Source organism: Diorhabda sublineata, chromosome 9 (genome assembly GCF_026230105.1).
Source record: "Diorhabda sublineata isolate icDioSubl1.1 chromosome 9, icDioSubl1.1, whole genome shotgun sequence".
Classification (NCBI taxonomy): domain Eukaryota; kingdom Metazoa; phylum Arthropoda; class Insecta; order Coleoptera; family Chrysomelidae; genus Diorhabda; species Diorhabda sublineata.
Window position 1 is genome coordinate 4,430,977 of NC_079482.1, and position 27,903 is coordinate 4,458,879.

General features: G+C 31.8%; 2 protein-coding genes across 2 annotated transcripts in view; both read right to left on the minus strand.

Moving 5' to 3' along the window:
* Positions 1-167: 167 nt before the first annotated feature.
* LOC130448915 (probable phosphoserine aminotransferase) lies at positions 168-4,385 on the minus strand. The gene is made up of 4 exons (XM_056786518.1): positions 4,192-4,385; positions 1,434-1,564; positions 631-1,173; positions 168-564 (listed from the first exon to the last, which is right to left on the minus strand). The coding sequence occupies exons 1-4, from the start codon at positions 4,249-4,251 to the stop codon at positions 195-197; spliced, it is 1,104 nt and encodes a 367-aa protein (XP_056642496.1). The 5' UTR covers positions 4,252-4,385; the 3' UTR covers positions 168-194.
* Positions 4,386-20,912: 16,527 nt separating this feature from the next.
* Positions 20,913-27,903, minus strand: part of LOC130448916 (transmembrane protein 181) — a 28,936-nt gene continuing 21,945 nt past the window's right edge. The window contains exon 13 of the mRNA XM_056786519.1: positions 20,913-23,957. Within this exon, the coding sequence (XP_056642497.1) occupies positions 23,827-23,957 (131 nt within the window). The 3' untranslated portion in view covers positions 20,913-23,826. The remainder of the gene's footprint in view (positions 23,958-27,903) is intronic.

The following is a 27,903-nucleotide window of genomic DNA, read 5'->3' on the forward strand; positions in this document are numbered from 1 at the left end:
GTGCCAAAAACTTTGGAAATGTTATATACTTGTTTTGGATACTTTTAAAGAAAAAAAAATCATTAAAAAATAAATAAATATTTATTAAAACACTATTTACAAGACCTACAAAAGGTTCAATTAACATTGTTATTTGAATGGAAAAAGAATTAATTGTTGAGTGGATATACTATTTATTTTATTTATAAAAAATATCACTTAGGACCGTGCTCTTTTTGGAACCCTTCCATAAATTTAATCAAGCTTTTTACATCATCTAAAGTGACTGCATTGTATAAACTTGCTCTAATTCCTCCAACTGATCTGTGTCCTTTGAGTTGATGCATATTGTATTCCTCAGCTTTAACTAAAAATAATTCTTCTAATTTTTCGTTTCCTCCACCTATTCTGAAAGGTACATTCATTCTACTCCTGACGTTTTCATCAATTGGGCAAGTGTAGAACCCATGGGATTTCACCATGGTGTCATAGAGGAGGCTGCTCTTTTCCTTGGCTTGGTTTTCCATAGCACTTACACCTCCATTTCTCTTAATCCATTGGAGAACCCGTTCCATTACATATACACTGCAAAAAATGATTTACAACATTCATTTAAGTGAAAATTGCAAACATGTACTTTGTAATACTTACGAAAATGTAGCTGGTGTATTATGTACAGAATTTTCTTTGGCGATGTGTGTAAAATCAAATACTGAAGGACAACATTTCATTGGATCACCTAACAAATCTTCACGTATAATAACAACAACTACTCCGGCAGGTCCTATGTTCTTTTGGGCTCCGGCAATTATACAACCAAATTTTGATATATCAATTTTCTTAGTCATTATACTGGAAGACATATCACAAACTAAGGGAACACCATTTGATTCTGGAATATAATGAAATTCAACACCATCGACAGTTTCATTATCACAGTAGTATAGGTATGATGCATTCGGATTGAGTTTCCATTCACTTTGATCTGGTATACTTCCTGGTTTGTCTGCTTTTGGAAAAACTAATTTAACATCCCCGTATTTCGTTGCTTCCTTGGCGGCTTTTCCAGACCATGTTCCAGTTACAGCATAGTCAGCGGTTCCAGTTCTATTCAATAGATTCAGAGCAACTGCAGCAAAAGCACCACAACCGCCTCCTTGCATGAACAAAACCTTATAGTTGTTTGGAACATCCCTAAAAATTAATTGGAAAGATAATATATAGTGAAAAATGTTTCAAAATGAATTCTTTTTCATTTCTATAGGTGATACAACTGATATAATTACTAGTAGAGAGTAGGGCTGAAGTCTGGTGATTAAACTGTTGATGACAGACTGATGTTCCAATATCATTGAAACTTATTATTACGATCATTGTGTAATAAAACGTATAGTTTGAAGTTATATGAATGAAATAAGTTGTAGTTATAAATATATTATTGATAAAAAACTTACAGAAGTTCTCTGATGATTGCTTGTGCATCAGTATTAATTTTTGAATATTCTTTTCCTCTGTGACTCATTTCAATTAAACTCATTCCTGAATTTTTATAAGAAAGAAATTCTCCTTGTACTTCTTGTAGAACCTAGAAACAACATATGTTTTTTTTAAATATATTTTCTCTGTGAAAATTAAAATTTCATTTTTTCTTGTGACTTTTAATCAATTTCGTGTTTATGCTCTAATTGGTTTAAATTACGGATACAATATTGGAAAGAATTTTGTAGAACATACAAATATCAATGTAGAATTTTCATACATTATAAATAGTCTAATTTCCTCAGATTCCCAATGCAATTTACTGGAGGGTATTGGGAAACAAACTAATTCAACTAGTTAAGATGAAATTAGAGGACACAACCAATATAGTAAAAATTAATTAAATAATTAAACAAGAAAAGTGAACGTTTCAAAACACAACAAGGATTAAGCCAAGGTGCTATTTAATCTAGGTTTGTAAGGCACCATAAAAACCAGTATCAACAAAAGAATAAATGTGGAAATATAAAATTTGGGTGTATCACTAGGTAATAAATGCCAAGAAGAAATGAAATCGAATTAAAAAAGGCAGACTCTTGAAACAAGTTGCATGGAAGATACCAGAGGACAAGAGAAAAACAATAAAACGGTGAAGGGAAATAGTGGAAGAAGACCTTGAAAACATCCAGAGTTTGAGAGAAAAAGTGAAAAACCAAAAGAAGTGGAGAGAAAGCTATGCACCTAAATGGTCTGCATATAAGTCTATATATATATATATATATATATATATATATATATATATATATATATATATATATATATATATATATATATAAATTATATTAATTACAGAGTTTAAGTGTCATAAACTGAAATATTTTAAATTGTAACTCTAAAAAGTGTGCACCATAGATGTCTGGTTAAAAATGCTTCACAATATAAACAACCTACTGTTCCCACATAGATCTACTGTTTTCCTGCAGGTGAGGATCAAAATTATTTTGGAAATAATCTTGATGGAATTATGAGTAAGGTGACCATAATTTTGAAATACCAAAGCAGACATCAACTCGATTTTTGGTTCTAAAATAGTTATTTATATAACAAGTGTGTAAAATAGCTTTTTTTCGAATCATATGATTGTCGTATTTGCCTGCGGTTCGTGCGACAATATTCACATTTGTCGAAAAAAAGCTTTACACACGAATTGCATACAATATTTTTTCCTCTAGCGAAAATTTTATCAAAATAAAATAAATAAAAAATGGCATCAGAGCGACTTGAACCTGGGACCACCCGCATGTGAGCCTCGTACTCTAGCCACTACACTACGGAGACCTTAATAATACGTTTCATCTTTTATGCACTCGAAAGTGTGTCTCAAGTACGTACTTTACGTACAGTAGTTGAAAAAGTATCTTATATTGAACAGCAATTATTAATTATAATCAAGATTTAACGAATTTTCATAAAGCAAACATTCCATAAACATTTTAAAATGATTTTAGCTATATATAATAAATCAATGAGTAGTTTATATCAATTTAAATCAAATTTTTAAAGCGGGTCATTTGGCACCCCACGGGAATCTTCGGGACATGACACGTTTAATCGGGATTGTCCCGCGGAAAGTGGGACGTCTTGTCACCATAATTATGAGATAAAGTGATCTACTATATCAACATATCTATATTGGAAAGTTTTTTCTTTGTGATTATTTCCACCAAATTATAATAATCGAAAATTGTGGATAATAGATTTGATGGATTTTGTTGTTTTACGAATTCATTAAAATATTTCTTATTATTGTTTATATTGAGAATTGTTTTAAAAACTACTACTTTATGGATATGCACACTAGGAAAATGTTAAATTACATATTTTGTCATAAAAAACCTTTTTACTTCAATAAATTATCATTTTTGTGGACTTGTACATCATCCCTATTAAAATTTACAATACTAGAATGGAATTTACTTGGTTATACAGGTTGTCTATGGTTAGAATATTTATTCTCTTAGTGACCCCACTCTGTATACCAAATGACCGAATCTTTAATTATTTAATATTTAATTATCTTTAACAAAACACTATTAGAAAATTAAATTCTAATGTGATATTTATAAACCTGAAAAAACTGAAAACATGTATACAAAAGATATAAAATCTAATCAAATAACCTTTCGTTTTAGTTCTATATTGAGGGAGCTAATGAGATTTTGTAAAATTAATGATACAATTGAATTAAAATGAAATTCATACCAAATAAAATGTCTTATATGAGTTCATCGCAATTACACACTTTCTTTTAGATAAAATTAGGCTTCAACAGATGTAATGTTGATGAACTATTGAGTTTCATAAAATTGTTTTGTACAATTTATTGTTTATTGTAAAAAATTTATTTATCACAATAACCTACATCTTGTTTATACAAATATCCAGCGCCTCGAGGCAAAAATGTTGAAATAACAAAATATATACATTATTCTTTCATCTATTTCGAAAATAAATGAAATAAAACAATCCATCACACTTTTCAACACAAAGAAATATTTACAAGAGTAAACAAGGTTAATGATTTATCGAATAAACAAACAAAGAAAATTTCCATTGAAAAAGAATATGTTATTACCATCGTTTTCTTCCAATTAAATATGCTGGTTTTTATTGCTCTTCTTTTTTTTGAAATTATTTTATATACATTGATCTAATTAATTAAAACAGACTTACCTCTCGAGGTAATTTGGCAGGACCTGCGCCAAAATTTAAAGCAGATTGCGAACCACCCATCTTTAAATATTTATTTATAAAAATTCGTTAAACTATTATGTCGATTTCAAAAACAATTCACTTTTCAAACTGTCTAAATCATTACGGACGACACACTTATAACACACTTCATAAAGGAGATAATTATTGTATTTGGAGGGGATTCAAATATATTCCCGCTGTTGCCACATGTATTATTAAAACCAGTAATTGAATTATAAAATACTGTTCAATAAGTTTATTTTTGCTTCAGTTAACATATCATGATAATATTACAAAACCAGTATATTATTTATAATTTCGTTAAATATTTTCTAAAATTAGAAAAAGAAAGATTAGATTTTCCACATTTTTTTTATTTGACGATACTGTTGTTAACTTGGCGGCATTGCAAATATTATTTATTATCATTTTTACTCATATACGTTTGAAAATTTTAAAATAATGTTATATGTTAGTGAAAATATGGAATTAGTTATAATGGGTGTCCCAAAATTTGTATTAAATACAAAACACAGTTTTTAGTCTTTTTATTGTAATTTTGGCAGCGATTCGCCTCAAAATATTACCAGATACTCTATCATACACTAGATGATTGAACCAACAAGGATTTTTCTCGTCTCGCAAGGGAAGGGCGTGGAAAAAAATTATTTGTTCATATTTTTTAACATATAACATCACTCAATAAGTCGTGTGACTGATACATAGATGGCGCTGCCATTGTCAAATCCATATGACGTTTATGAAGTACCAACTTTCAAAAGACTATGTGTAAAATTTAACGACATTTCGATTAGCAAACATTTAAGTGAAGGTACTTTTGTTATTTTTAAAACAATGGGTTCAAAGCAAGTTCGTGTGTTCATTTATTATTGTTTTTTGATAAAAAATACTTTACAAGCTCAGCAATGGCTTCAAAAGTGTTATACGGACTATGCTCTATCGAAAAGAACCATTTGTTAATGGTTTGTTGAATTTAAACGTGTTCGTACAGACGCCGATGATGGTGGACATTCTGGACGTCCAATTGTGTGGTGGTTACTCCAGAAAAAATCAAAAAACTCCACAAATTGGTTATATCTAATCGTAAATTGAAATTGTATGAGATAGCTGAGGCCTTGAATATATTAGAAGGCAGTGTGTTTACAATTATGACCATGAGAAAGATTTTTTCTACGTGGATGTCGCGTTTACTCACAGTCGATCAAAAACAACAATGTGTTGATGATCCAGAGCAGTGTTTGGCCATGTTTACAAGTAATAAATCAGATTTTTTGCATTGATATGTGACAATGGATGAAACATGGATCCCAACACTTCACTCCGGAATCAAAACGATCATCATCTCAGTCAGCTGGGAAGGTTATGGGTTTAGTATTTTGGGATACGCATGGAATTTTGTTCATCGACTATCTCCAAGAGACAATTGATAGCGAATACTACATAGAGTTGGTAGGTCGTTTGATTGCAAAAATCATGGAAAAACAGCCTCATTTGTCAAAAAAAAAACCACTGTTTCACCAAGTCAATGCACCGGTTCACAAATCGATACCAACGATGGTTGAATTTATTGAATTACACTTCGAATTGCTTCCTTATCCACCGTTTAGTCCAGATCTGGCTCCCAGTGACTACTGGCTATTCGCTGATCTCAAAAAAATGCTCGCCGGTAAGAAATTTAGCTCAAATAAAGAAGCCATAGCTGAAACTGGAGTATATTCTGAGGCAAAACACAAATCCTTTTATAAGCACGGCATCGAGAAGTTAGAGAAGCGTTGGAATGATTGAATTGTTCTTGAAGGAGAATACATTGATGATTAAAATTGTGTGTCTTTCTCAGTCACACGATTATTGAGGTTAGTTTATACTTATGTCATTTATCAATCAAAAAGCCTAATTTAGGTCAAGAAAAAGTTTTTTCGTTCCCTTTCTTTGCGAGATACCAAAAATATTTTTGGTACAATCATCTAGTGTGTGATAGAGAATCTGGTATAAATTTGAATCCAATCAGTGGGTTCCTGTTTTCGGAACAACAGCCGTAATTTTTTTAATGAATCATAAAGTACTATGGAAAACACATCAGACAAAATGCCTCCGCGGCTTTGCATACACTACTCCTTCAATGTACGCGTGGCTGTGCGCTTGTTGACGTAGACCTGTGATTTCAAATCATCACATAAAAAGAAATCTAACGGTGTTAAATCACACGATCTAGGAGACCAATTCTGATCAGTGAAACGAGAGAGACCTGGAAATGTCTCGTACAGTAATTGAAGTGTTTCATGGGCTTTATGGTCTTGTAGTGTGATCCAATTATGCCTTCAGCCTAAAATGCACTCCAAACAGTGATACGTTGTGAATGCATTTGTTTTTTCGACACATTGGGGTTATCAGAACCCAAGAAGCGGCAATTTTGGCGATTAATAAACCAATCCCTCGAAAAATCAGCATCCAATTGTTGATGCTTGGTAATTCATTCAACAAACTCTTTGGTGTGCATGGTCATTTGGCTCCAGATGTAGTTTTAATTGAATTTTGTAAGCATAGAGTTGGAGATGTTTATTAAGCATAATGATTAATAATCCATTCAACAAACTCTCTTCGTTGTTAATGGTCATTAGGCTCCAGTTGTTGTTTTAATTGAATTTTTTAAGCATGGAGTTTGAGATGTTTAGTAAGCATGATGATTAATAATCCATTCGACAAACTCTCTTCGTTGTTAATGGTCATTAGGCTCCAGTTGTTGTTTTAATTGAATTTTTTAAGCATGGAGTTTGAGATGTTTAGTAAGCATGATGATTAATAATCTATTCAACAAACTCTCTTCGTTGTTAATGGTCATTAGGCTCCAGTTGTTGTTTTAATTGAATTTTTTAAGCATGGAGTTTGAGATGTTTAGTAAGCATGATGATTAATAATCCATTCAACAAACTCTCTTCGTTGTTAATGGTCATTAGGCTCCAGTTGTTGTTTTAATTGAATTTTTTAAGCATGGAGTTTGAGATGTTTAGTAAGCATGATGATTAATAATCCATTCAACAAACTCTCTTCGTTTTTAATGGTCATTAGGCTCCAGTTGTTGTTTTAATTGAATTTTGTAAGCACGGAGATGTACATGTTTAGTAAGCATAATGATTAATAATCCATTCGACAAACTCTCTTCGTTGTTAATGGTCATTAGGCTCCAGTTGTAGTTTTAATTGAATTTTGTAAGCATAGAGTTGGAGATGTTTAGTAAGCATGATGATTAATAATCCATTCGACAAACTCTCTTCGTTTTTAATGGTCATTAGGCTCCAGTTGTTGTTTTAATTGAATTTTTTAAGCATGGAGTTTGAGATGTTTAGTAAGCATGATGATTAATAATCCATTCAACAAACTCTCTTCGTTTTTAATGGTCATTAGGCTCCAGTTGTTGTTTTAATTGAATTTTGTAAGCACGGAATTGGAGATGTTTAGTAAGCATAATGATTAATAATCCATTCGACAAACTCTCTTCGTTGTTAATGGTCATTAGGCTCCAGTTGTAGTTTTAATTGAATTTTGTAAGCATAGAGTTGGAGATGTTTAGTAAGCATGATGATTAATAATCCATTCGACAAACTCTCTTCGTTTTTAATGGCCATTAGGCTCCAGTTGTTGTTTTAATTGAATTTTGTAACCACGGAATTGGAGATGTTTAGTAAGCATAATGATTAATAATCCATTCAACAAACTCTCTTCGTTGTTAATGGTCATTAGGCTCCAGTTGTTGTTTTAATTGAATTTTGTAAGCACGGAGATGTACATGTTTAGTAAGCATAATGATTAATAATCCATTCGACAAACTCTCTTCGTTGTTAATGGTCATTAGGCTCCAGTTGTTGTGTTGATTGTAATCTAGCAGCAATAATTTTATTATTATGTAAGAACTTTCCATCTAGAATAAATCTTTAATTTCTGATAGGGAGAACCAATCTATTAGACGTTAACTTCTGTCTGAGAAGTCGTAGTAGTGTTAACACAACCTATAATATACAATTTTCTATTCTGTCGATGACCGTGAGATTGTTTAGTTAAGAACTAAAGTTACAGATAATATTTTTTAATAATTGATAATATGGTGAATAGATGACGACGACACTATATTGAAATTTCAACATGGGAAGTCGTGACCTCCCATAATTTTATCACAATGCACAAGTTTCCACAAACAATATTATTTCATCATGTATTTTAAAAAGACAACCTCCAGTTATCGTGATCTCCCATGTGTTTATAACTTCTTAGCACTAGCATCATTTGAAAAGTATCGTTTTTGTATTTCTGTATTTCTACAATTGTAGTTACCATAGAAACACCATGAATAATATGTTTACTAAAGTTTTGCGTCACTTTTAATCAAAATGGATTTCATTAAAATATTGATTACGTTAAAGAAATGTTTCATAATGATAATATCTTGTTGTTGTATGTTTTATTCCGCTTTTATTATTTGAAATATGATTTAATTTGAGATGAAAGTTCTTTGTTAATTCCTTAACAAGTATTTTCAGTGACATTTTATTTACCAGGCTCCGACACGTATCGTATTTGCTCAAGAGGAAACGACCAAATGCACTAAATCAAAAATGTGTATAAAAAAATGTTAGAAACTACACTCGGTAGCAAAAAAATCGACACCCCTGCAATCGCAAGTCACCGGTAAAAAGTATATTAGTAAAATATCAAAGCTAATAGTATTAACTTCAAAAAAATAAGGTAAGATCAGAGTTAACCATCAAATGTCAACCGATAAATATCTCGAGAAGAGATGACCGATTCATTATCAGCACATTGCTGATAAATCGGACCCTCATTGGTGTTTAAGTCCAATAAAGAGCTCAGAGAAACTCGAGAAGTGGCTGGAAAGTCAGAAGAAGACTTAAAGCAGCCCATCTTGAGTCAAAGAGGCCAGCTACTGGTTCCAAATTAACACCAGCACACCGAGCATCTCGTCTACGATTTGCCAGAGGACGCGTCAATTCAACTGAACAATAGAAATGCGTTTTCTTTTCATACGAAAGCACCACGTGCCTGCATTGCAGCTGTAGAAGAGGGTAAGTCTACAGAAAACCTGGAGAACGATTCGCGCAATGATGCATAAACGAAAACGTGGCTTTTGGAGGAGAGTTTGGGCGGGCATTTGAATGGAACATAACCCAAAGTGGTTTTTATTGAATCTAGCGGTGGAGCGGAACGGAACCAATACATAGAACAAATTTTATGGGATTACGTCGTTCCCTACGTCAGCTTTATCGGCGAAAACTTCATCCTAATGCAGGACAATGCCCGTCCACATACTGCAGGTTCCATACGGCAGTATAGTGTCGAAACTACCGCTATCGATTGGCCAGCTCTTAGCCTGGACTTGAAGCCTATCGAGAATTTATTCGAAGGAAATACTTTTTCGTTGCTCAAGATTCCTTTTCATTTGATATTTTTTCTTAATGAAAAAATGACTCAACAACAACCAAGACCACTCATTATAGAGCTAAAACTAATAGCTTTGAAATGATGAAATCAGAAAAAGCCTGGAAGCTACAGATTTTTTGCTAGAGACTTTCCACCGCGATCGTGCAGCTTTTTTACTCATTAGTATAGTTGGAATTTAAAAAATGGAAGTCAATAAAAAAACTATGATTTTTTATTTCTATTCACATGGAAAAATTGGTAGATTCTGCAACACTGTGCGTAGGTAAACACATTTTTTCTCATGTTCAACAACAAACAAAGAAATTTCTAGTTTTAATTTAAAATAGGTGCAGTATAATCCATCCAATGTTTGTTTGTTGATTGATCGTAAATTAACATAACGGTTTTTATACATTTTCGTTAGATTCTAGATATTATACGAGGTGTGATCAAAATGTAGTGAATGAATTTTTCTAAGAGCAATTCGTTAATTGAACAGGATGGCGCCTAGTCGCTGATTTGTCATAACTTTTTGATTAATATTTCTTGAGTTGGATATTAGCAGAATCGTCGGCAAGTACGCAAACAATATGTGAAAACAAATAATTATATTTTTGTTATTTTTAAATCAGTACCAAATTTACATATACAGATGAGTAAATCTTAATACGACAACATCCTCCTTTATGGACAGTCTTCCTAAATTTGGTTTCATTTTCAAAAAGTTTCCTCTGTTAGATGAAGTATCTGCTCTGTCCACTGGTTTAGTGGAGGATTGCAGTTACCAGTTCCTCTTGAATTGAATATTCATAATAAATTTTTTTGCAATAAAATCATTTTTGACCAAACCCCGTATATCTGAATATAATAAATGTAAATCAGTTCAATTACGACGACCAGGCGATACGTTCTGATTATTAAGTTGTGGTAAAACGTTTATTATCTAAAGAATTTTCTATAAAATCAAAATTTGATTGGCACGGGTCATTAAACTAGGTTTCAGAACTGGTTATATCTGGTTTCTCATAGATTGACCATTCCAATTATGTAAAATTAATTAATAATTTTATAGAAACTGGAGCATATTTTACTTTATTCGTATTATGACGTCCAAAAAATGTATTTGAATGTTTTAAACAGAAAAGGGTATCCGACTTGACAATATTGTGATTCAAAATGAAAGCTGGTTGAAAAAAATGAAAGGGTACAGGGTATATATTAACCTAACAACAAATAAGATGCGAATTATAAAAGACATTGCACAAAAAAAGTGGAAAAGGAGTGCAAGTAAAGCCGAAAATGGAAGGATATAGATGATGAAGTGCTTTGGAAATTGATTAAGGATAATGTAATTCTAGGGTAAGAGAGAGAAAAATACAAAAAACTACGCGAATCTATCAAATTTATTGCTTTTTTGAAACAAATTTAAATAGTAAGGTCAGTATTGTACATTCTCAACTGTTTTTTGCATTTTTTTGAAAAAAATTGAATACGATTTCTGATTTTTTCGTTTGGATTACCTTCTAAATTCATGTTTTCACATCAACTCGAAGCTATTCTGTGTAAATTTGGGGGAAAAACCAAAATTAATAAAGAAAACACGAAAAGCTATGCGACCCTACTTAATTTTTTTCTTCTTTAGAACAAAACTCCTAACTCTATTTTTGCGCATTTTCCAATGTTTTTCAAAGTAATGTTTACAAAATTTCTCGAAAAGTCCAAAGTTAATTTGAAAAACTCGAAAATCTACGAGCGTCTACCAATTTTCTTTGAAATCAAATATATTTTCTGATATTTGAAAAAAAAATTCGTCTGGATTACCTTCTGAATTCATGTGTGGGCATTTTCAATTGTTTTTCGAAGTTTTTTTTGAAAGAATTCGGAAAAAATCCAAAATTAATGAGAAAAACTCGAAAATCTACGAGCGTATACCAATTTTCTTTGAAATCGAAAATATTTTCCGATATTTGAACAAAAATTTCGTGTGGATTACCTTCTGAATTCATGTGTGCGCATTCTCAATAGTTTTTCGAAGTTTTTTTTAGAAAAAATTCGGAAAAAATCCAAAATTAATGAGAAAAACTCGAAAATCTACGAGCATCTACCAATTTTCTTTGAAATCGAATACGTTTTCTGATATTTGAGGAAAAAATTTCGTGTGGATTAACTTCTGAATTCATGTGTGCGCATTCTCAATTGTTTTTCGAAGTTTTTTTTAGAAAAAATTCGGAAAAAATCCAAAATTAATGAGAAAAACTCGAAAATCTACGAGCGTCTACCAATTTTCTTTGAAATCGAAAATATTTTCCGATATTTGAAAAAAAATTTCGTGTGGATTACCTTCTGAATTCATGTGTGCGCATTCTCAATTGTTTTTCGAGGTTTTTTTTAGAAAAAATTCGGAGAAAATCCAAAATTAATGAGAAAAACTCAAAAATCTACGAGCATATACCAATTTTCTTTGAAATCGAAAATATTTTCCGATATTTGAATAAAAATTTCGTATGTATTACCTTCTGAATTCATGTGTGCGCATTCTCAATTGTTTTTCGAAGTTTTTTTTAGAAAAAATTCGGAAAAAATCCAAAATTAATGAGAAAAACTCGAAAATCTACGAGCATCTACCAATTTTCTTTGAAATCGAAAATATTTTCCGATATTTGAAAAAAAATTTCGTGTGTATTATCTTCTGAATTCATGTGTGCGCATTCTCAACTGTTTTTCGAAGTTTTTTTTAGAAAAAATTCGGAAAAAATCCAAAGTTAATGAGAAAAACTCGAAAATCTACGAGCGTCTACCAATTTTCTTTGAAATCGAATACGTTTTCTGATATTTGAAGAAAAAATTTCGTGTGGATTACCTTCTGAATTCATGTGTGCGCATTCTCAATTGTTTTTCGAAGTTTTTTTTAGAAAAAATTCGGAAAAAATCCAAAATTAAAAAGAAAAACTCGAAAATCTACGAGCGTATACCAATTTTCTTTGAAATCGAAAATATTTTCCGATATTTGAAAAAAAATTTCGTGTGGATTAACTTCTGAATTCATGTGCGCGCATTCTCAACTGTTTTTCGAAGTTTCTTTTTTGAAAGAATTCGGAAAAAATCCAAAATTAATGAGAAAAACTCAAAAATCTACGAGCGTCTACCAATTTTCTTTGAAATCGGAAATATTTTCCGATATTTGAAAAAAAATTTCGTGTGGATTACCTTCTGAATTCATGTGTGCGCATTCTCAATTGTTTTTCGAAGTTTTTTTTAGAAAAAATCCGGAAAACATCCAAAATTAATGAGAAAAACTCAAAAATCTACGAGCGTCTACCAATTTTCTTTGAAATCGGAAATATTTTCCGATATTTGAAAAAAAATTTCGTGTGGATTACCTTCTGAATTCATGTGTGCGCATTCTCAATTGTTTTTCGAAGTTATTTTTAGAAAAAATTCGGAAAAAATCCAAAATTAATGAGAAAAACTCGAAAATCTACGAGCGTCTACCAATTTTCTTTGAAATCGAATACGTTTTCTGATATTTGAAGAAAAAATTTCGTGTGGATTACCTTCTGAATTCATGTGTGCGCATTCTCAACTGTTTTTCGAAGTTTTTTTTAGAAAAAATTCGGAAAAAATCCAAAGTTAATGAGAAAAACTCGAAAATCTACGAGCATCTACCAATTTTCTTTGAAATCGGAAATATTTTCCGATATTTGAAAAAAAATTTCGTGTGGATTACCTTCTGAATTCATGTGTGCGCATTCTCAATTGTTTTTCGAGGTTTTTTTTAGAAAAAATTCGGAGAAAATCCAAAATTAATGAGAAAAACTCAAAAATCTACGAGCATATACCAATTTTCTTTGAAATCGAAAATATTTTCCGATATTTGAAAAAAAATTTCGTGTGTATTACCTTCTGAATTCATGTGTGCGCATTCTCAACTGTTTTTCGAAGTTTTTTTTAGAAAAAATTCGGAAAAAATCCAAAGTTAATGAGAAAAACTCGAAAATCCACGAGCGTCTACCAATTTTCTTTGAAATCGAATACGTTTTCTGATATTTGAAGAAAAAATTTCGAGTGGATTACCTTCTGAATTCATGTGAGCGCATTCTCAATTGTTTTTCGAAGTTTTTTTTAGAAAAAATTCGGAAAAAATCCAAAATTAATGAGAAAAACTCGAAAATCTACGAGCATCTACCAATTTTCTTTGAAATCGAAAATATTTTCCGATATTTGAAAAAAAATTTCGTGTGGATTACCTTCTGAATTCATGTGTGCGCATTCTCAATTGTTTTTCGAGGTTTTTTTTAGAAAAAATTCGGAGAAAATCCAAAATTAATGAGAAAAACTCAAAAATCTACGAGCATATACCAATTTTCTTTGAAATCGAAAATATGTTCCGATATTTGAAAAAAAATTTCGTATGTATTACCTTCTGAATTCATGTGTGCGCTTTCTCAATGGTTTTTCGAAGTTTTTTTTTACAAAAAAATTCGGAAAAAATCCAAAATTAATGAGAAAAACTCGAAAATCTACGAGCATCTACCAATTTTCTTTGAAATCGAAAATATTTTCCGATATTTGAAAAAAAATTTCGTGTGTATTACCTTCTGAATTCATGTGTGCGCATTCTCAACTGTTTTTCGAAGTTTTTTTTTAGAAAAAATTCGGAAAAAAATCCAAAGTTAATGAGAAAAACTCGAAAATCTACGAGCGTCTACCAATTTTCTTTGAAATCGAATACGTTTTCTGATATTTGAAGAAAAAATTTCGTGTGGATTACCTTCTGAATTCATGTGTGCGCATTCTCAATTGTTTTTCGAAGTTTTTTTAAGAAAAAATTCGGAAAAAATCCAAAATTAATAAGAAAAACTCGAAAATCTACGAGCGTATACCAATTTTCTTTGAAATTGAAAATATTTTCCGATATTTGAAAAAAAATTTCGTGTGGATTAACTTCTGATTTCATGTGTGCGCATTCTCAATCGTTTTTCGAAGTTTTTTTTAGAAAAAATTCGGAAAAAATCCAAAATTAATGAGAAAAACTCAAAAATCTACGAGCATCTACCAATTTTCTTTGAAATCGGAAATATTTTCCGATATTTGAAAAAAAATTTCGTGTGGATTACCTTCTGAATTCATGTGTGCGCATTCTCAATTGTTTTTCGAGGTTTTTTTTAGAAAAAATTCGGAGAAAATCCAAAATTAATGAGAAAAACTCAAAAATCTACGAGCATATACCAATTTTCTTTGAAATCGAAAATATTTTCCGATATTTGAAAAAAAATTTCGTGTGTATTACCTTCTGAATTCATGTGTGCGCATTCTCAACTGTTTTTCGAAGTTTTTTTTAGAAAAAATTCGGAAAAAATCCAAAGTTAATGAGAAAAACTCGAAAATCCACGAGCGTCTACCAATTTTCTTTGAAATCGAATACGTTTTCTGATATTTGAAGAAAAAATTTCGAGTGGATTACCTTCTGAATTCATGTGTGCGCATTCTCAATTGTTTTTCGAAGTTTTTTTTAGAAAAAATCCGGAAAAAATCCAAAATTAATGAGAAAAACTCAAAAATCTACGAGCGTCTACCAATTTTCTTTGAAATCGGAAATATTTTCCGATATTTGAAAAAAAATTTCGTGTGGATTACCTTCTGAATTCATGTGTGCGCATTCTCAATTGTTTTTCGAAGTTTTTTTTAGAAAAAATTCGGAAAAAATCCAAAATTAAAAAGAAAAACTCGAAAATCTACGAGCGTATACCAATTTTCTTTGAAATCGAAAATATTTTCCGATATTTGAAAAAAAATTTCGTGTGGATTAAATTCTGAATTCATGTGCGCGCATTCTCAACTGTTTTTCGAAGTTTCTTTTTTGAAAGAATTCGGAAAAAATCCAAAATTAATGAGAAAAACTCAAAAATCTACGAGCATCTACCAATTTTCTTTGAAATCGAATACGTTTTCTGATATTTGAAGAAAAAATTCCGTGTGGATTACCTTCTGAATTCATGTGTGCGCATTCTCAACTGTTTTTCGAAGTTTTTTTTAGAAAAAATTCGGAAAAAATCCAAAGTTAATGAGAAAAACTCAAAAATCTACGAGCGTCTACCAATTTTCTTTGAAATCGAATACGTTTTCTGATATTTGAAGAAAAAATTTCGTGTGTATTACCTTCTGAATTCATGTGTGCGCATTCTCAACTGTTTTTCGAAGTTTTTTTTTAGAAAAAATTCGGAAAAAATCCAAAGTTAATGAGAAAAACTCGAAAATCCACGAGCTTCTACCAATTTTCTTTGAAATCGAAAATATTTTCCGATATTTGAAAAAAAATTTCGTATGTATTACCTTCTGAATTCATGTGTGCGCATTCTCAACTGTTTTTCGAAGTTTCTTTTTTGAAAGAATTCGGAAAAAATCCAAAATTAATGAGAAAAACTCAAAAATCTACGAGCGTCTACCAATTTTCTTTGAAATCGAATACGTTTTCTGATATTTGAAGAAAAAATTTCGTGTGTATTACCTTCTGAATTCATGTGTGCGCATTCTCAACTGTTTTTCGAAGTTTTTTTTAGAAAAAATTCGGAAAAAATCCAAAGTTAATGAGAAAAACTCGAAAATCCACGAGCTTCTACCAATTTTCTTTGAAATCGAAAATATTTTCCGATATTTGAAAAAAAATTTCGTATGTATTACCTTCTGAATTCATGTGTGCGCATTCTCAACTGTTTTTCGAAGTTTCTTTTTTGAAAGAATTCGGAAAAAATCCAAAATTAATGAGAAAAACTCAAAAATCTACGAGCGTCTACCAATTTTCTTTGAAATCGAATACGTTTTCTGATATTTGAAGAAAAAATTCCGTGTGTATTACCTTCTGAATTCATGTGTGCGCATTCTCAACTGTTTTTCGAAGTTTTTTTTAGAAAAAATTCGGAAAAAATCCAAAATTAATGAGAAAAACTCGAAAATCTACGAGCATCTACCAATTTTCTTTGAAATCGAAAATATTTTCCGATATTTGAAAAAAAATTTCGTGTGGATTACCTTCTGAATTCATGTGTGCGCATTCTCAATTGTTTTTCGAGGTTTTTTTTAGAAAAAATTCGGAGAAAATCCAAAATTAATGAGAAAAACTCAAAAATCTACGAGCATATACCAATTTTCTTTGAAATCGAAAATATTTTCCGATATTTGAAAAAAAATTTCGTATGTATTACCTTCTGAATTCATGTGTGCGCATTCTCAATGGTTTTTCGAAGTTTTTTTTAGAAAAAATTCGGAAAAAATCCAAAATTAATGAGAAAAACTCGAAAATCTACGAGCATCTACCAATTTTCTTTGAAATCGAAAATATTTTCCGATATTTGAAAAAAAATTTCGTGTGTATTACCTTCTGAATTCATGTGTGCGCATTCTCAACTGTTTTTCGAAGTTTTTTTTAGAAAAAATTCGGAAAAAATCCAAAGTTAATGAGAAAAACTCGAAAATCTACGAGCGTCTACCAATTTTCTTTGAAATCGAATACGTTTTCTGATATTTGAAAAAAAATTTCGTGTGTATTACCTTCTGAATTCATGTGTGCGCATTCTCAATTGTTTTTCGAAGTTTTTCTTAGAAAAAATCCGGAAAAAATCCAAAATTAATGAGAAAAACTCAAAAATCTACGAGCGTCTACCAATTTTCTTTGAAATCGGAAATATTTTCCGATATTTGAAAAAAAATTTCGTGTGGATTACCTTCTGAATTCATGTGTGCGCATTCTCAATTGTTTTTCGAAGTTTTTTTTAGAGAAAATTCGGAAACAATCCAAAATTAATAAGAAAAACTCGAAAATCTACGAGCGTATACCAATTTTCTTTGAAATCGAAAATATTTTCCGATATTTGAAAAAAAATTTCGTGTGGATTAACTTCTGAATTCATGTGCGCGCATTCTCAACTGTTTTTCGAAGTTTCTTTTTTGAAAGAATTCGGAAAAAATCCAAAATTAATGAGAAAAACTCAAAAATCTACGAGCGTCTACCAATTTTCTTTGAAATCGGAAATATTTTCCGATATTTGAAAAAAAATTTCGTGTGGATTACCTTCTGAATTCATGTGTGCGCATTCTCAATTGTTTTTCGAAGTTTTTTTTAGAAAAAATTCGGAAAAAATCCAAAATTAATGAGAAAAACTCGAAAATCTACGAGCATCTACCAATTTTCTTTGAAATCGAAAATATTTTCCGATATTTGAAAAAAAATTTCGTGTGGATTACCTTCTGAATTCATGTGTGCGCATTCTCAATTGTTTTTCGAGGTTTTTTTTAGAAAAAATTCGGAGAAAATCCAAAATTAATGAGAAAAACTCAAAAATCTACGAGCATATACCAATTTTCTTTGAAATCGAAAATATTTTCCGATATTTGAAAAAAAATTTCGTGTGTATTACCTTCTGAATTCATGTGTGCGCATTCTCAACTGTTTTGCGAAGTTTTTTTTAGAAAAAATTCGGAAAAAATCCAAAGTTAATGAAAAAAACTCGAAAATCCACGAGCGTCTACCAATTTTCTTTGAAATCGAATACGTTTTCTGATATTTGAAGAAAAAATTTCGAGTGGATTACCTTCTGAATTCATGTGTGCGCATTCTCAATTGTTTTTCGAAGTTTTTTTTAGAAAAAATCCGGAAAAAATCCAAAATTAATGAGAAAAACTCAAAAATCTACAAGCGTCTACCAATTTTCTTTGAAATCGGAAATATTTTCCGATATTTGAAAAAAAATTTCGTGTGGATTACCTTCTGAATTCATGTGTGCGCATTCTCAATTGTTTTTCGAAGTTTTTTTTAGAAAAAATTCGGAAAAAATCCAAAATTAAAAAGAAAAACTCGAAAATCTACGAGCGTATACCAATTTTCTTTGAAATCGAAAATATTTTCCGATATTTGAAAAAAAATTTCGTGTGGATTAAATTCTGAATTCATGTGCGCGCATTCTCAACTGTTTTTCGAAGTTTCTTTTTTGAAAGAATTCGGAAAAAATCCAAAATTAATGAGAAAAACTCAAAAATCTACGAGCATCTACCAATTTTCTTTGAAATCGAATACGTTTTCTGATATTTGAAGAAAAAATTCCGTGTGGATTACCTTCTGAATTCATGTGTGCGCATTCTCAACTGTTTTTCGAAGTTTTTTTTAGAAAAAATTCGGAAAAAATCCAAAGTTAATGAGAAAAACTCAAAAATCTACGAGCGTCTACCAATTTTCTTTGAAATCGAATACGTTTTCTGATATTTGAAGAAAAAATTTCGTGTGTATTACCTTCTGAATTCATGTGTGCGCATTCTCAATTGTTTTTCGAAGTTTTTTTTAGAAAAAATTCGGAAAGAATCCAAAATTAATGAGAAAAACTCGAAAATCTACGAGCGTATACCAATTTTCTTTGAAATCGAAAATATTTTCCGATATTTGAAAAAAAATTTCGTGTGGATTAACTTCTGAATTCATGTGCCCGCATTCTCAACTGTTTTTCGAAGTTTCTTTTTTGAAAGAATTCGGAAAAAATCCAAAATTAATGAGAAAAACTCAAAAATCTACGAGCGTCTACCAATTTTCTTTGAAATCGAATACGTTTTCTGATATTTGAAGAAAAAATTCCGTGTGGATTACCTTCTGAATTCATGTGTGCGCATTCTCAACTGTTTTTCGAAGTTTTTTTTAGAAAAAATTCGGAAAAAATCCAAAGTTAATGAGAAAAACTCAAAAATCTACGAGCGTCTACCAATTTTCTTTGAAATCGAATACGTTTTCTGATATTTGAAGAAAAAATTCCGTGTGGATTACCTTCTGAATTCATGTGTGCGCATTCTCAACTGTTTTTCGAAGTTTTTTTTAGAAAAAATTCGGAAAAAATCCAAAGTTAATGAGAAAAACTCAAAAATCTACGAGCGTCTACCAATTTTCTTTGAAATCGAATACGTTTTCTGATATTTGAAGAAAAAATTTCGTGTGGATTACCTTCTGAATTCATGTGTGCGCATTCTCAATTGTTTTTCGAAGTTTTTTTAAGAAAAAATTCGGAAAAAATCCAAAATTAATAAGAAAAACTCGAAAATCTACGAGCGTATACCAATTTTCTTTGAAATCGAAAATATTTTCCGATATTTGAAAAAAAATTTCGTGTGGATTAACTTCTGATTTCATGTGTGCGCATTCTCAATCGTTTTTCGAAGTTTTTTTTTAGAAAAAATTCGGAAAAATGCAAAATTAATGAAATAAAATTCGAAAATCCACGAGCTTCTACCAGTTTTCTTTGAAATCGAATATGTTTTCTGATATTTGAAAAAAAATTTTGTCTGGATTACCTACTTAATTTTTAACATTTGGGAAAAAACAAAATTAACGAGACAAATGAGAAAATATACGCGACCCTGCCAAATAATTTTATTTTTTTTTAACAAATTTAACTTCTTACTTATAATTTTGTACATTTTCAAATGTTTTTCAATTTTTTTTATACAAAAATTTGGAAAAAATCCAACATTAATGAGATAAATTTGAAAACTCAAGAGTCCATATCAAATTTTTAAAAATTTTAGTATATTTTTCTCAATTTTGAAAACAGATTTTTGTCTGAATTACCTTCTAAATTCATGTTTTTTTCTGTCAAAATTTGGGAGTAAACCAAAATTAATGAGAAAAATACGAAAGTCTAAGATATCATATAAAATTTTTGTCTTGTTTGAAACAAACTAAACTCCTAACTCTATTTCTACATTTTCTCAACTCCTTTTAGAAGTTTTGCAAAAATTCAGACAAAAAACAAAATAAAAAAGAAATATAATAGTATATAAGTATAATTAATTAAAAAATTATAAAAAAAGTGAAAAAGAATTGAAATTAGATAATTCAAGTATATTTGTTTCTCACTCCACTCTTTGAATACAATACTTATTGGAATCTAAATTGATCAGTATCAAAACAAAAAATAAGCAAATTTGTGTCGAAAACTCGAAATATTTTTGTTGCTTCTTCAAAATACAAATAATTGTGAAATTATGATGCAAACATAAAACGAAAACTATTCAAATAAAAAAATCAAGCTTCGGTTTAAAAATAATGACATAATTTTTTGGATTTTGAAATAAAAACATTCTGAAAGTACAAATATAATTTATTGGGTAATATCAGTATAAAACAACGATTTAATTTGAAATGATATAAAAGATTCAAACATATTTTTCAAAAACATGTTTGTTTCAATTTCCTATTAAATCAATAACCCTATAAAAACATCGTTAATATTTAAATTAATACACGTAAACATTCATTGTGTTACATGTAAATTCAATAACCATTTTCGAACATTGTTGGACCATATATACAGGGAGATATCAAAAGGGATACATCCAAAGTTTAAAATAAACTAAATAAAAGTGCATTCCAACCAAATGGAATTAATTTGATAATAAATAAACTTTTTACATAAAATGAATATTTCGGAATCTCAGTACCTTGGAGCACGACATCTTATTTCAACAATTTCAATTGCGATCATTTTGCGATAGAACGCGACGTCATCAGATAGTTTTGCGACGCCGCCGTTGCAGCGTCATTTATGATAATACACTTTTTGCGATCGAGTTCAAACAAACAATAAATGAAAGGAGACATTTTGCGATAGAAACCGACACCATCAAAACAGTTTGCGATGCACAGTAAAGGCGTCAAATCAATAGTCAAAAGTGTGCTCCAAGATCTTGTTGGAGCACGTACTTTGTGGCGATCGGGTTCAAACAAGAAGACATTTTGCGATAGAATGCGACACCATCAAAACAGTTTGCGATGCACAGTAAAGGCGTCAAATCAATAGTCAAAAGTGTGCTCCAAGATCTTGTTGGAGCACGTACTTTGTGGCGATCGGGTTCAAACAAGAAGACATTTTGCGATAGAATGCGACACCATCAAAACAGTTTGCGATGCACAGTAAAGGCGTCAAATCAATAGTCAAAAGTGTGCTCCAAGATCTTGTTGGAGCACGTACTTTGTGGCGATCGGGTTCAAACAAGAAGACATTTTGCGATAGAAATCGACACCATCAAAACAGTTTGCGATGCACAGTAAAGGCGTCAAATCAATAGTCAAAAGTGTGCTCCAAGATCTTGTTGGAGCACGTACTTTGTGGCGATCGGGTTCAAACAAGAAGACATTTTGCGATAGAATGCGACACCATCAAAACAGTTTGCGATACACAGTAAAGGCGTCAAATCAATAGTCAAAAGTGTGCTCCAAGATCTTGTTGGAGCACGTACTTTGTGGCGATCGGGTTCAAACAAGAAGACATTTTGCGATAGAAAGCGACACCATCAAAACAGTTTGCGATGCACAGTAAAGGCGTCAAATCAATAGTCAAAAGTGTGCTCCAAGATCTTGTTGGAGCACGTACTTTGTGGCGATCGGGTTCAAACAAGAAGACATTTTGCGATAGAATGCGACACCATCAAAACAGTTTGCGATACACAGTAAAGGCGTCAAATCAATAGTCAAAAGTGTGCTCCAAGATCTTGTTGGAGCACGTACTTTGTGGCGATCGGGTTCAAACAAGAAGACATTTTGCGATAGAAAGCGACACCATCAAAACAGTTTGCGATGCACAGTAAAGGCGTCAAATCAATAGTCAAAAGTGTGCTCGAAGATCTTGTTGGAGCACAAACTTTGTGGCGATCGGAAACAATCGAAATTAAAATTTTTGAAATCGGAAGCTGTCGTGCTCTAAGGTAACGGAGCCATATTTCTGATTCTGCAGAAAATTCTTGAGTGTCATATATATCTCCAATTGTTTCGGAAATATTTACCATTATCTGTGAAAATTGGAAAATTTGAATTCCATTCGACATTAACTTAATCAGTCAGTACTGATCTCTTTGGGTTGAGACAAAATTTTTAAATCATCCGAAGTGTAGAAAAACCTCAAACAACAACAACAAACTGAAAAAACAAGCTACACTGAGAAAAATAAGAAAATAAAATAACACTTAGGCATTCTGCACATGGAACTTATAGTCATTGAGACACAATAGACGAAACGTAGTACGTTACATACTTATCCAAATCCATTCGTTTCAGAATGCACCATTTAAAATGAGGTTACGGCTATTTTCTTCTTTTCTTGTAGTTGACACGTTACTAGCTTTTTCTTGGATACTTTTCATAGTCTCTAGAATGACTTGTCAAATATGTGAAATCCTACCAATCTTCATAACCAGGTTTTCTTGTTAGTTTGGGTGTTCTCAATGCTGGTCGTGGTTTCGCTGTTTTCTCGTCTTTGGGTACCAGACTCAGTTGGTCAGCTCCTTCATCTGGATGTTGAGGTGAGTTCTCAGCTTTTCGAATCTTCTTTTCGAAAACTTGCATTTTTATAAAAATCAGTCAATCTCGTGCGGATAATATGATTGTAATAATAATTGACGAAGTTAGTTCCAAATATGTTCGAAAATTAAATCACTGCACTATAAAGTTGGGAGATATTCATAATGAACACACTGTTGACTGCTACCATTACAACTCACAATTACACTGTCTGACGCGCGTTTCGACGACCAAGCTATCATCTTCAGGGATTGAAGGTAAGCTTTCCTACCAATCTTTGTGTATTTTTAAGTTTATATGCCGTTGATAATGAATATTAGAATTGAGTTTGAATTTGGAGACATCTTTGGCAATAATAAATAATTTTTTATGAAGTTACGGTAGATATGGAGATGCACTTAAAATTTCGTTTACTGCTATGAAGATATCTAAGCAAAAGTAAATCCTCTTCATCCTTCATCCTTAGACATTTACCACAACACAAATTATGCTGTGCGAAGATAAATAAATACTTTTCTCAGTGTATGTTACCAGTGTTTCCAGTGTGAATAATATTAATTGTAACATTTAGTGTTAAAAATGAAATTGTTGGTAAATATATGATTTTGTAAATTTTTGTAACAGGACAATCTCGATTTAAAAAAAATCTAGTAGCATTCGATGCTTTGGCATCTAAAAAGTTTGGTAAAAACTTCAAAAATCTTCTTTTTTCAACAAAGCTCTCTACAGACAACAACTTGAACAATAATATTGTAGTCAAAAATTTAGCATTCTATCTGGAACTTTTGTAACCGATTGAATTAATAGAATCTTTATGAAAAATTTATAAATATTCAATCGCTATCATCGTCGTTTCTTGTTTGAGTCAATGGCTGACGACTTTCTTCTTCTGATCCGTAAATAACATCTTCGTCTGAATCGTTTATCATAGAGAACGCCGGGTTATCTTTGGTTATAACTATATCTAAAACATTTATATGCATTGGTAATTCTAAGAAACTACTTTTTATAATTGGTAGAGTTACTAAATACGGGGGATGATAAAAAAAAGTCACAAGCCGTACTACTTGAAAACTACATACTATAAACAAATTCTGGTGACTTAAAACTGGTTGTGATGTAAGTAGTGAAAGCTTCGGGTTCAGGACGATTGAAATGGCAAGACACTTGAAGAATTGGTCTTGTTTGGATCTACGTTTCAATTTTTAAAGGTAAAGAATGGTACCGCATCTAGCATTGACAGTGAAATCTTTAAAGTTTGTACTAAATAATCAATGGGCAGACAACAAGTAGCGTTTTTTTTTAAATTAGATGTCGAAAACCACAATACTTTCAACAAAAAAGCAATTGTGGAGCAGAAATATTTTCATCACATCACTTCAATAAGGTAATGGGAAACTTGAAGGTGTCATCTTCCTGGATGTTAATGTCCCATACTGCTGGAGCAACTGAGGAATTGTTCTAAAGGTTTCAAGAAGGAAAAGTCACGCCACATACATAATATTGTAGATAAATGCTGTTCACTCAAATTGGTGACAGATGGAGCTACTACCCTACAACTGTTGGTGCTGTTAGGTAATGAAAGTTCCCGGATGGTTCAGGACGATGGAAATGGCAAGACACTTGAAGAATTGGTCTTGTTTGGATCCACGTTTCAATTTTTAAAGGTAAAGAATGTGCTGCATTTAGCATTGACAGTGAAATCTTTAAAGTTTGTAGTAAATAATCAATGGGCAGACAACAAGTAGCGTTTTTTTTTAAATTAGATGTCGAAAACCACAATACTTTCAACAAAAAAGCAATTGTGGAGCAGAAATATTTTCATCACATCACTTCAATAAGGTAATGGGAAACTTGAAGGTGTCATCTTCCTGGATGTTAATGTCCCATACTGCTGGAGCAACTGAGGAATTGTTCTAAAGGTTTCAAGAAGGAAAAGTCACGCCACATACTAAAAATTGTAGATAAATGCTGTTCACTCAAATTGGTGACAGATGGAGCTACTACCCTACAACTGGTGGTGCTGTTGGGTAGTGAAAGTACCCGGATGGTTCAGGACGATTGAAATGGCAAGAAACTTAAAGAATTTGTCTTGTTTGGATCCACGTTTCAATTATTGAAGATAAAAAATGTGCTGCATCTAGCATTGACAGTGAAATCTTTAAAGTTTGTACTAAATAATCAATGGGCAGACAACAAGTAGCGTTTTTTTTTTTTAAATTAGATGTCGAAAACCACAATACTTTCAACAAAAAAGCAATTGTGGAGCAGAAATATTTTCATCACATCACTTCAATAAGGTAATGGGAAACTTGAAGGTGTCATCTTCCTGGATGTTAATGTCCCATACTACTGGAGCAACTGAGGAATTGTTCTAAAGGTTTCAAGAAGGAAAAGTCACGCCACATACATAATATTGTAGATAAATGCTGTTCACTCAAATTGGTGACAGATGGAGCTACTACCCTACAACTGTTGGTGCTGTTAGGTAATGAAAGTTCCCGGATGGTTCAGGACGATGGAAATGGCAAGACACATGAAGAATTGGTCTTGTTTGGATCCACGTTTCAATTTTTAAAGGTAAAGAATGGTACCGCATCTAGCATTGACAGTGAAATCTTTAAAGTTTGTAGTAAATAATCAATGGCAGGCAACAAGTAGCGTTTTTTTTTAAATTAGATGTCGAAAACCACAATACTTTCAACAAAAAAGCAATTGTGGAGCAGAAATATTTTCATCACATCACTTCAATAAGGTAATGGGAAACTTGAAGGTGTCATCTTCCTGGATGTTAATGTCCCATACTGCTGGAGCAACTGAGGAATTGTTCTAAAGGTTTCAAGAAGGAAAAGTCACGCCACATACATAATATTGTAGATAAATGCTGTTCACTCAAATTGGTGACAGATGGAGCTACTACCCTACAACTGTTGGTGCTGTTAGGTAATGAAAGTTCCCGGATGGTTCAGGACGATGGAAATGGCAAGACACTTGAAGAATTGGTCTTGTTTGGATCCACGTTTCAATTTTTAAAGGTAAAGAATGTGCTGCATTTAGCATTGACAGTGAAATCTTTAAAGTTTGTAGTAAATAATCAATGGGCAGACAACAAGTAGCGTTTTTTTTTAAATTAGATGTCGAAAACCACAATACTTTCAACAAAAAAGCAATTGTGGAGCAGAAATATTTTCATCACATCACTTCAATAAGGTAATGGGAAACTTGAAGGTGTCATCTTCCTGGATGTTAATGTCCCATACTGCTGGAGCAACTGAGGAATTGTTCTAAAGGTTTCAAGAAGGAAAAGTCACGCCACATACTAAAAATTGTAGATAAATGCTGTTCACTCAAATTGGTGACAGATGGAGCTACTACCCTACAACTGGTGGTGCTGTTGGGTAGTGAAAGTACCCGGATGGTTCAGGACGATTGAAATGGCAAGAAACTTAAAGAATTTGTCTTGTTTGGATCCACGTTTCAATTATTGAAGATAAAAAATGTGCTGCATCTAGCATTGACAGTGAAATCTTTAAAGTTTGTACTAAATAATCAATGGGCAGACAACAAGTAGCGTTTTTTTTTTTTAAATTAGATGTCGAAAACCACAATACTTTCAACAAAAAAGCAATTGTGGAGCAGAAATATTTTCATCACATCACTTCAATAAGGTAATGGGAAACTTGAAGGTGTCATCTTCCTGGATGTTAATGTCCCATACTACTGGAGCAACTGAGGAATTGTTCTAAAGGTTTCAAGAAGGAAAAGTCACGCCACATACATAATATTGTAGATAAATGCTGTTCACTCAAATTGGTGACAGATGGAGCTACTACCCTACAACTGTTGGTGCTGTTAGGTAATGAAAGTTCCCGGATGGTTCAGGACGATGGAAATGGCAAGACACATGAAGAATTGGTCTTGTTTGGATCCACGTTTCAATTTTTAAAGGTAAAGAATGGTACCGCATCTAGCATTGACAGTGAAATCTTTAAAGTTTGTAGTAAATAATCAATGGCAGGCAACAAGTAGCGTTTTTTTTTAAATTAGATGTCGAAAACCACAATACTTTCAACAAAAAAGCAGCTATGGAGTAGAAATATTTTCATCATATCACTTCAATAAGGTAATGGGAAACTTGAAGGTGTCATCTTCCAGGATGTTAATGTCCCATACTGCTGGAGCAACTGAGAAATTGCTCTAACGGTTTCAGGAAGGAAAAGTCACGCCACATACATAATATTGTAGATAAATGCTGTTCACTCAAATTGGTGACAGATGGAGCTACTACCCTACAACTGTTGGTGCTGTTAGGTAATGAAAGTTCCCGGATGGTTCAGGACGATGGAAATGGCAAGACACTTGAAGAATTGGTCTTGTTTGGATCCACGTTTCAATTTTTAAAGGTAAAGAATGTGCTGCATCTAGCATTGACAGTGAAATCTTCAAAGTTTGTAGTAAAGAATCAATAGGCAGAAAACATATAGCGAAATTGTATTGTTTTTCTTAAATTAGATGTCGAGATCCACAGTATGTGCAATAAAAAAGTAGCTATGGAGTGAAAATATGTTCAATATGTCACTTTAATAAGGTTATGGGAACAATGAAGGTAAAATTTCCTTGAAAGTGAATGTCTCATACTGCTAAAGCAGCTAGAGAGTGGAGAATTGCTTATTATACTACTTTGACAAGGTTATGGGAAATATGATGATGTCATCTTCATGGATATTAATGTCCCCTACTGCTAAAATAAATCAGGAATTGCTTCAAAGGTTCAAGGGGGAACAGACATGCCACATACAGCACAGATTTGGTTTCCAGTGACTATCTCGTGTTTCTAGCGTTGAAGGAGTGTTTATCTAGAAAAAAAAACGTGGCTCTACAGACTAGGGATGCAAACAGATGTGGCTCGA

What these genes read in the sequence shown, in the direction of transcription:
- LOC130448915 (XM_056786518.1), bottom strand. Translation starts at nt 4,251, where the DNA reads ATGGGTGGTTCGCAATCTGCTTTAAATTTTGGCGCAGGTCCTGCCAAA. An exon ending in CTGCCAAATTACCTCGAGAG is followed by an intron (nt 1,565 to 4,191) that starts GTAAGTCTGTTT and finishes TGTTGTTTCTAG; the next exon opens with GTTCTACAAGAAGTACAAGG. An exon ending in GCAATCATCAGAGAACTTCT is followed by an intron (nt 1,174 to 1,433) that starts GTAAGTTTTTTA and finishes ATTAATTTTTAG; the next exon opens with GGATGTTCCAAACAACTATA.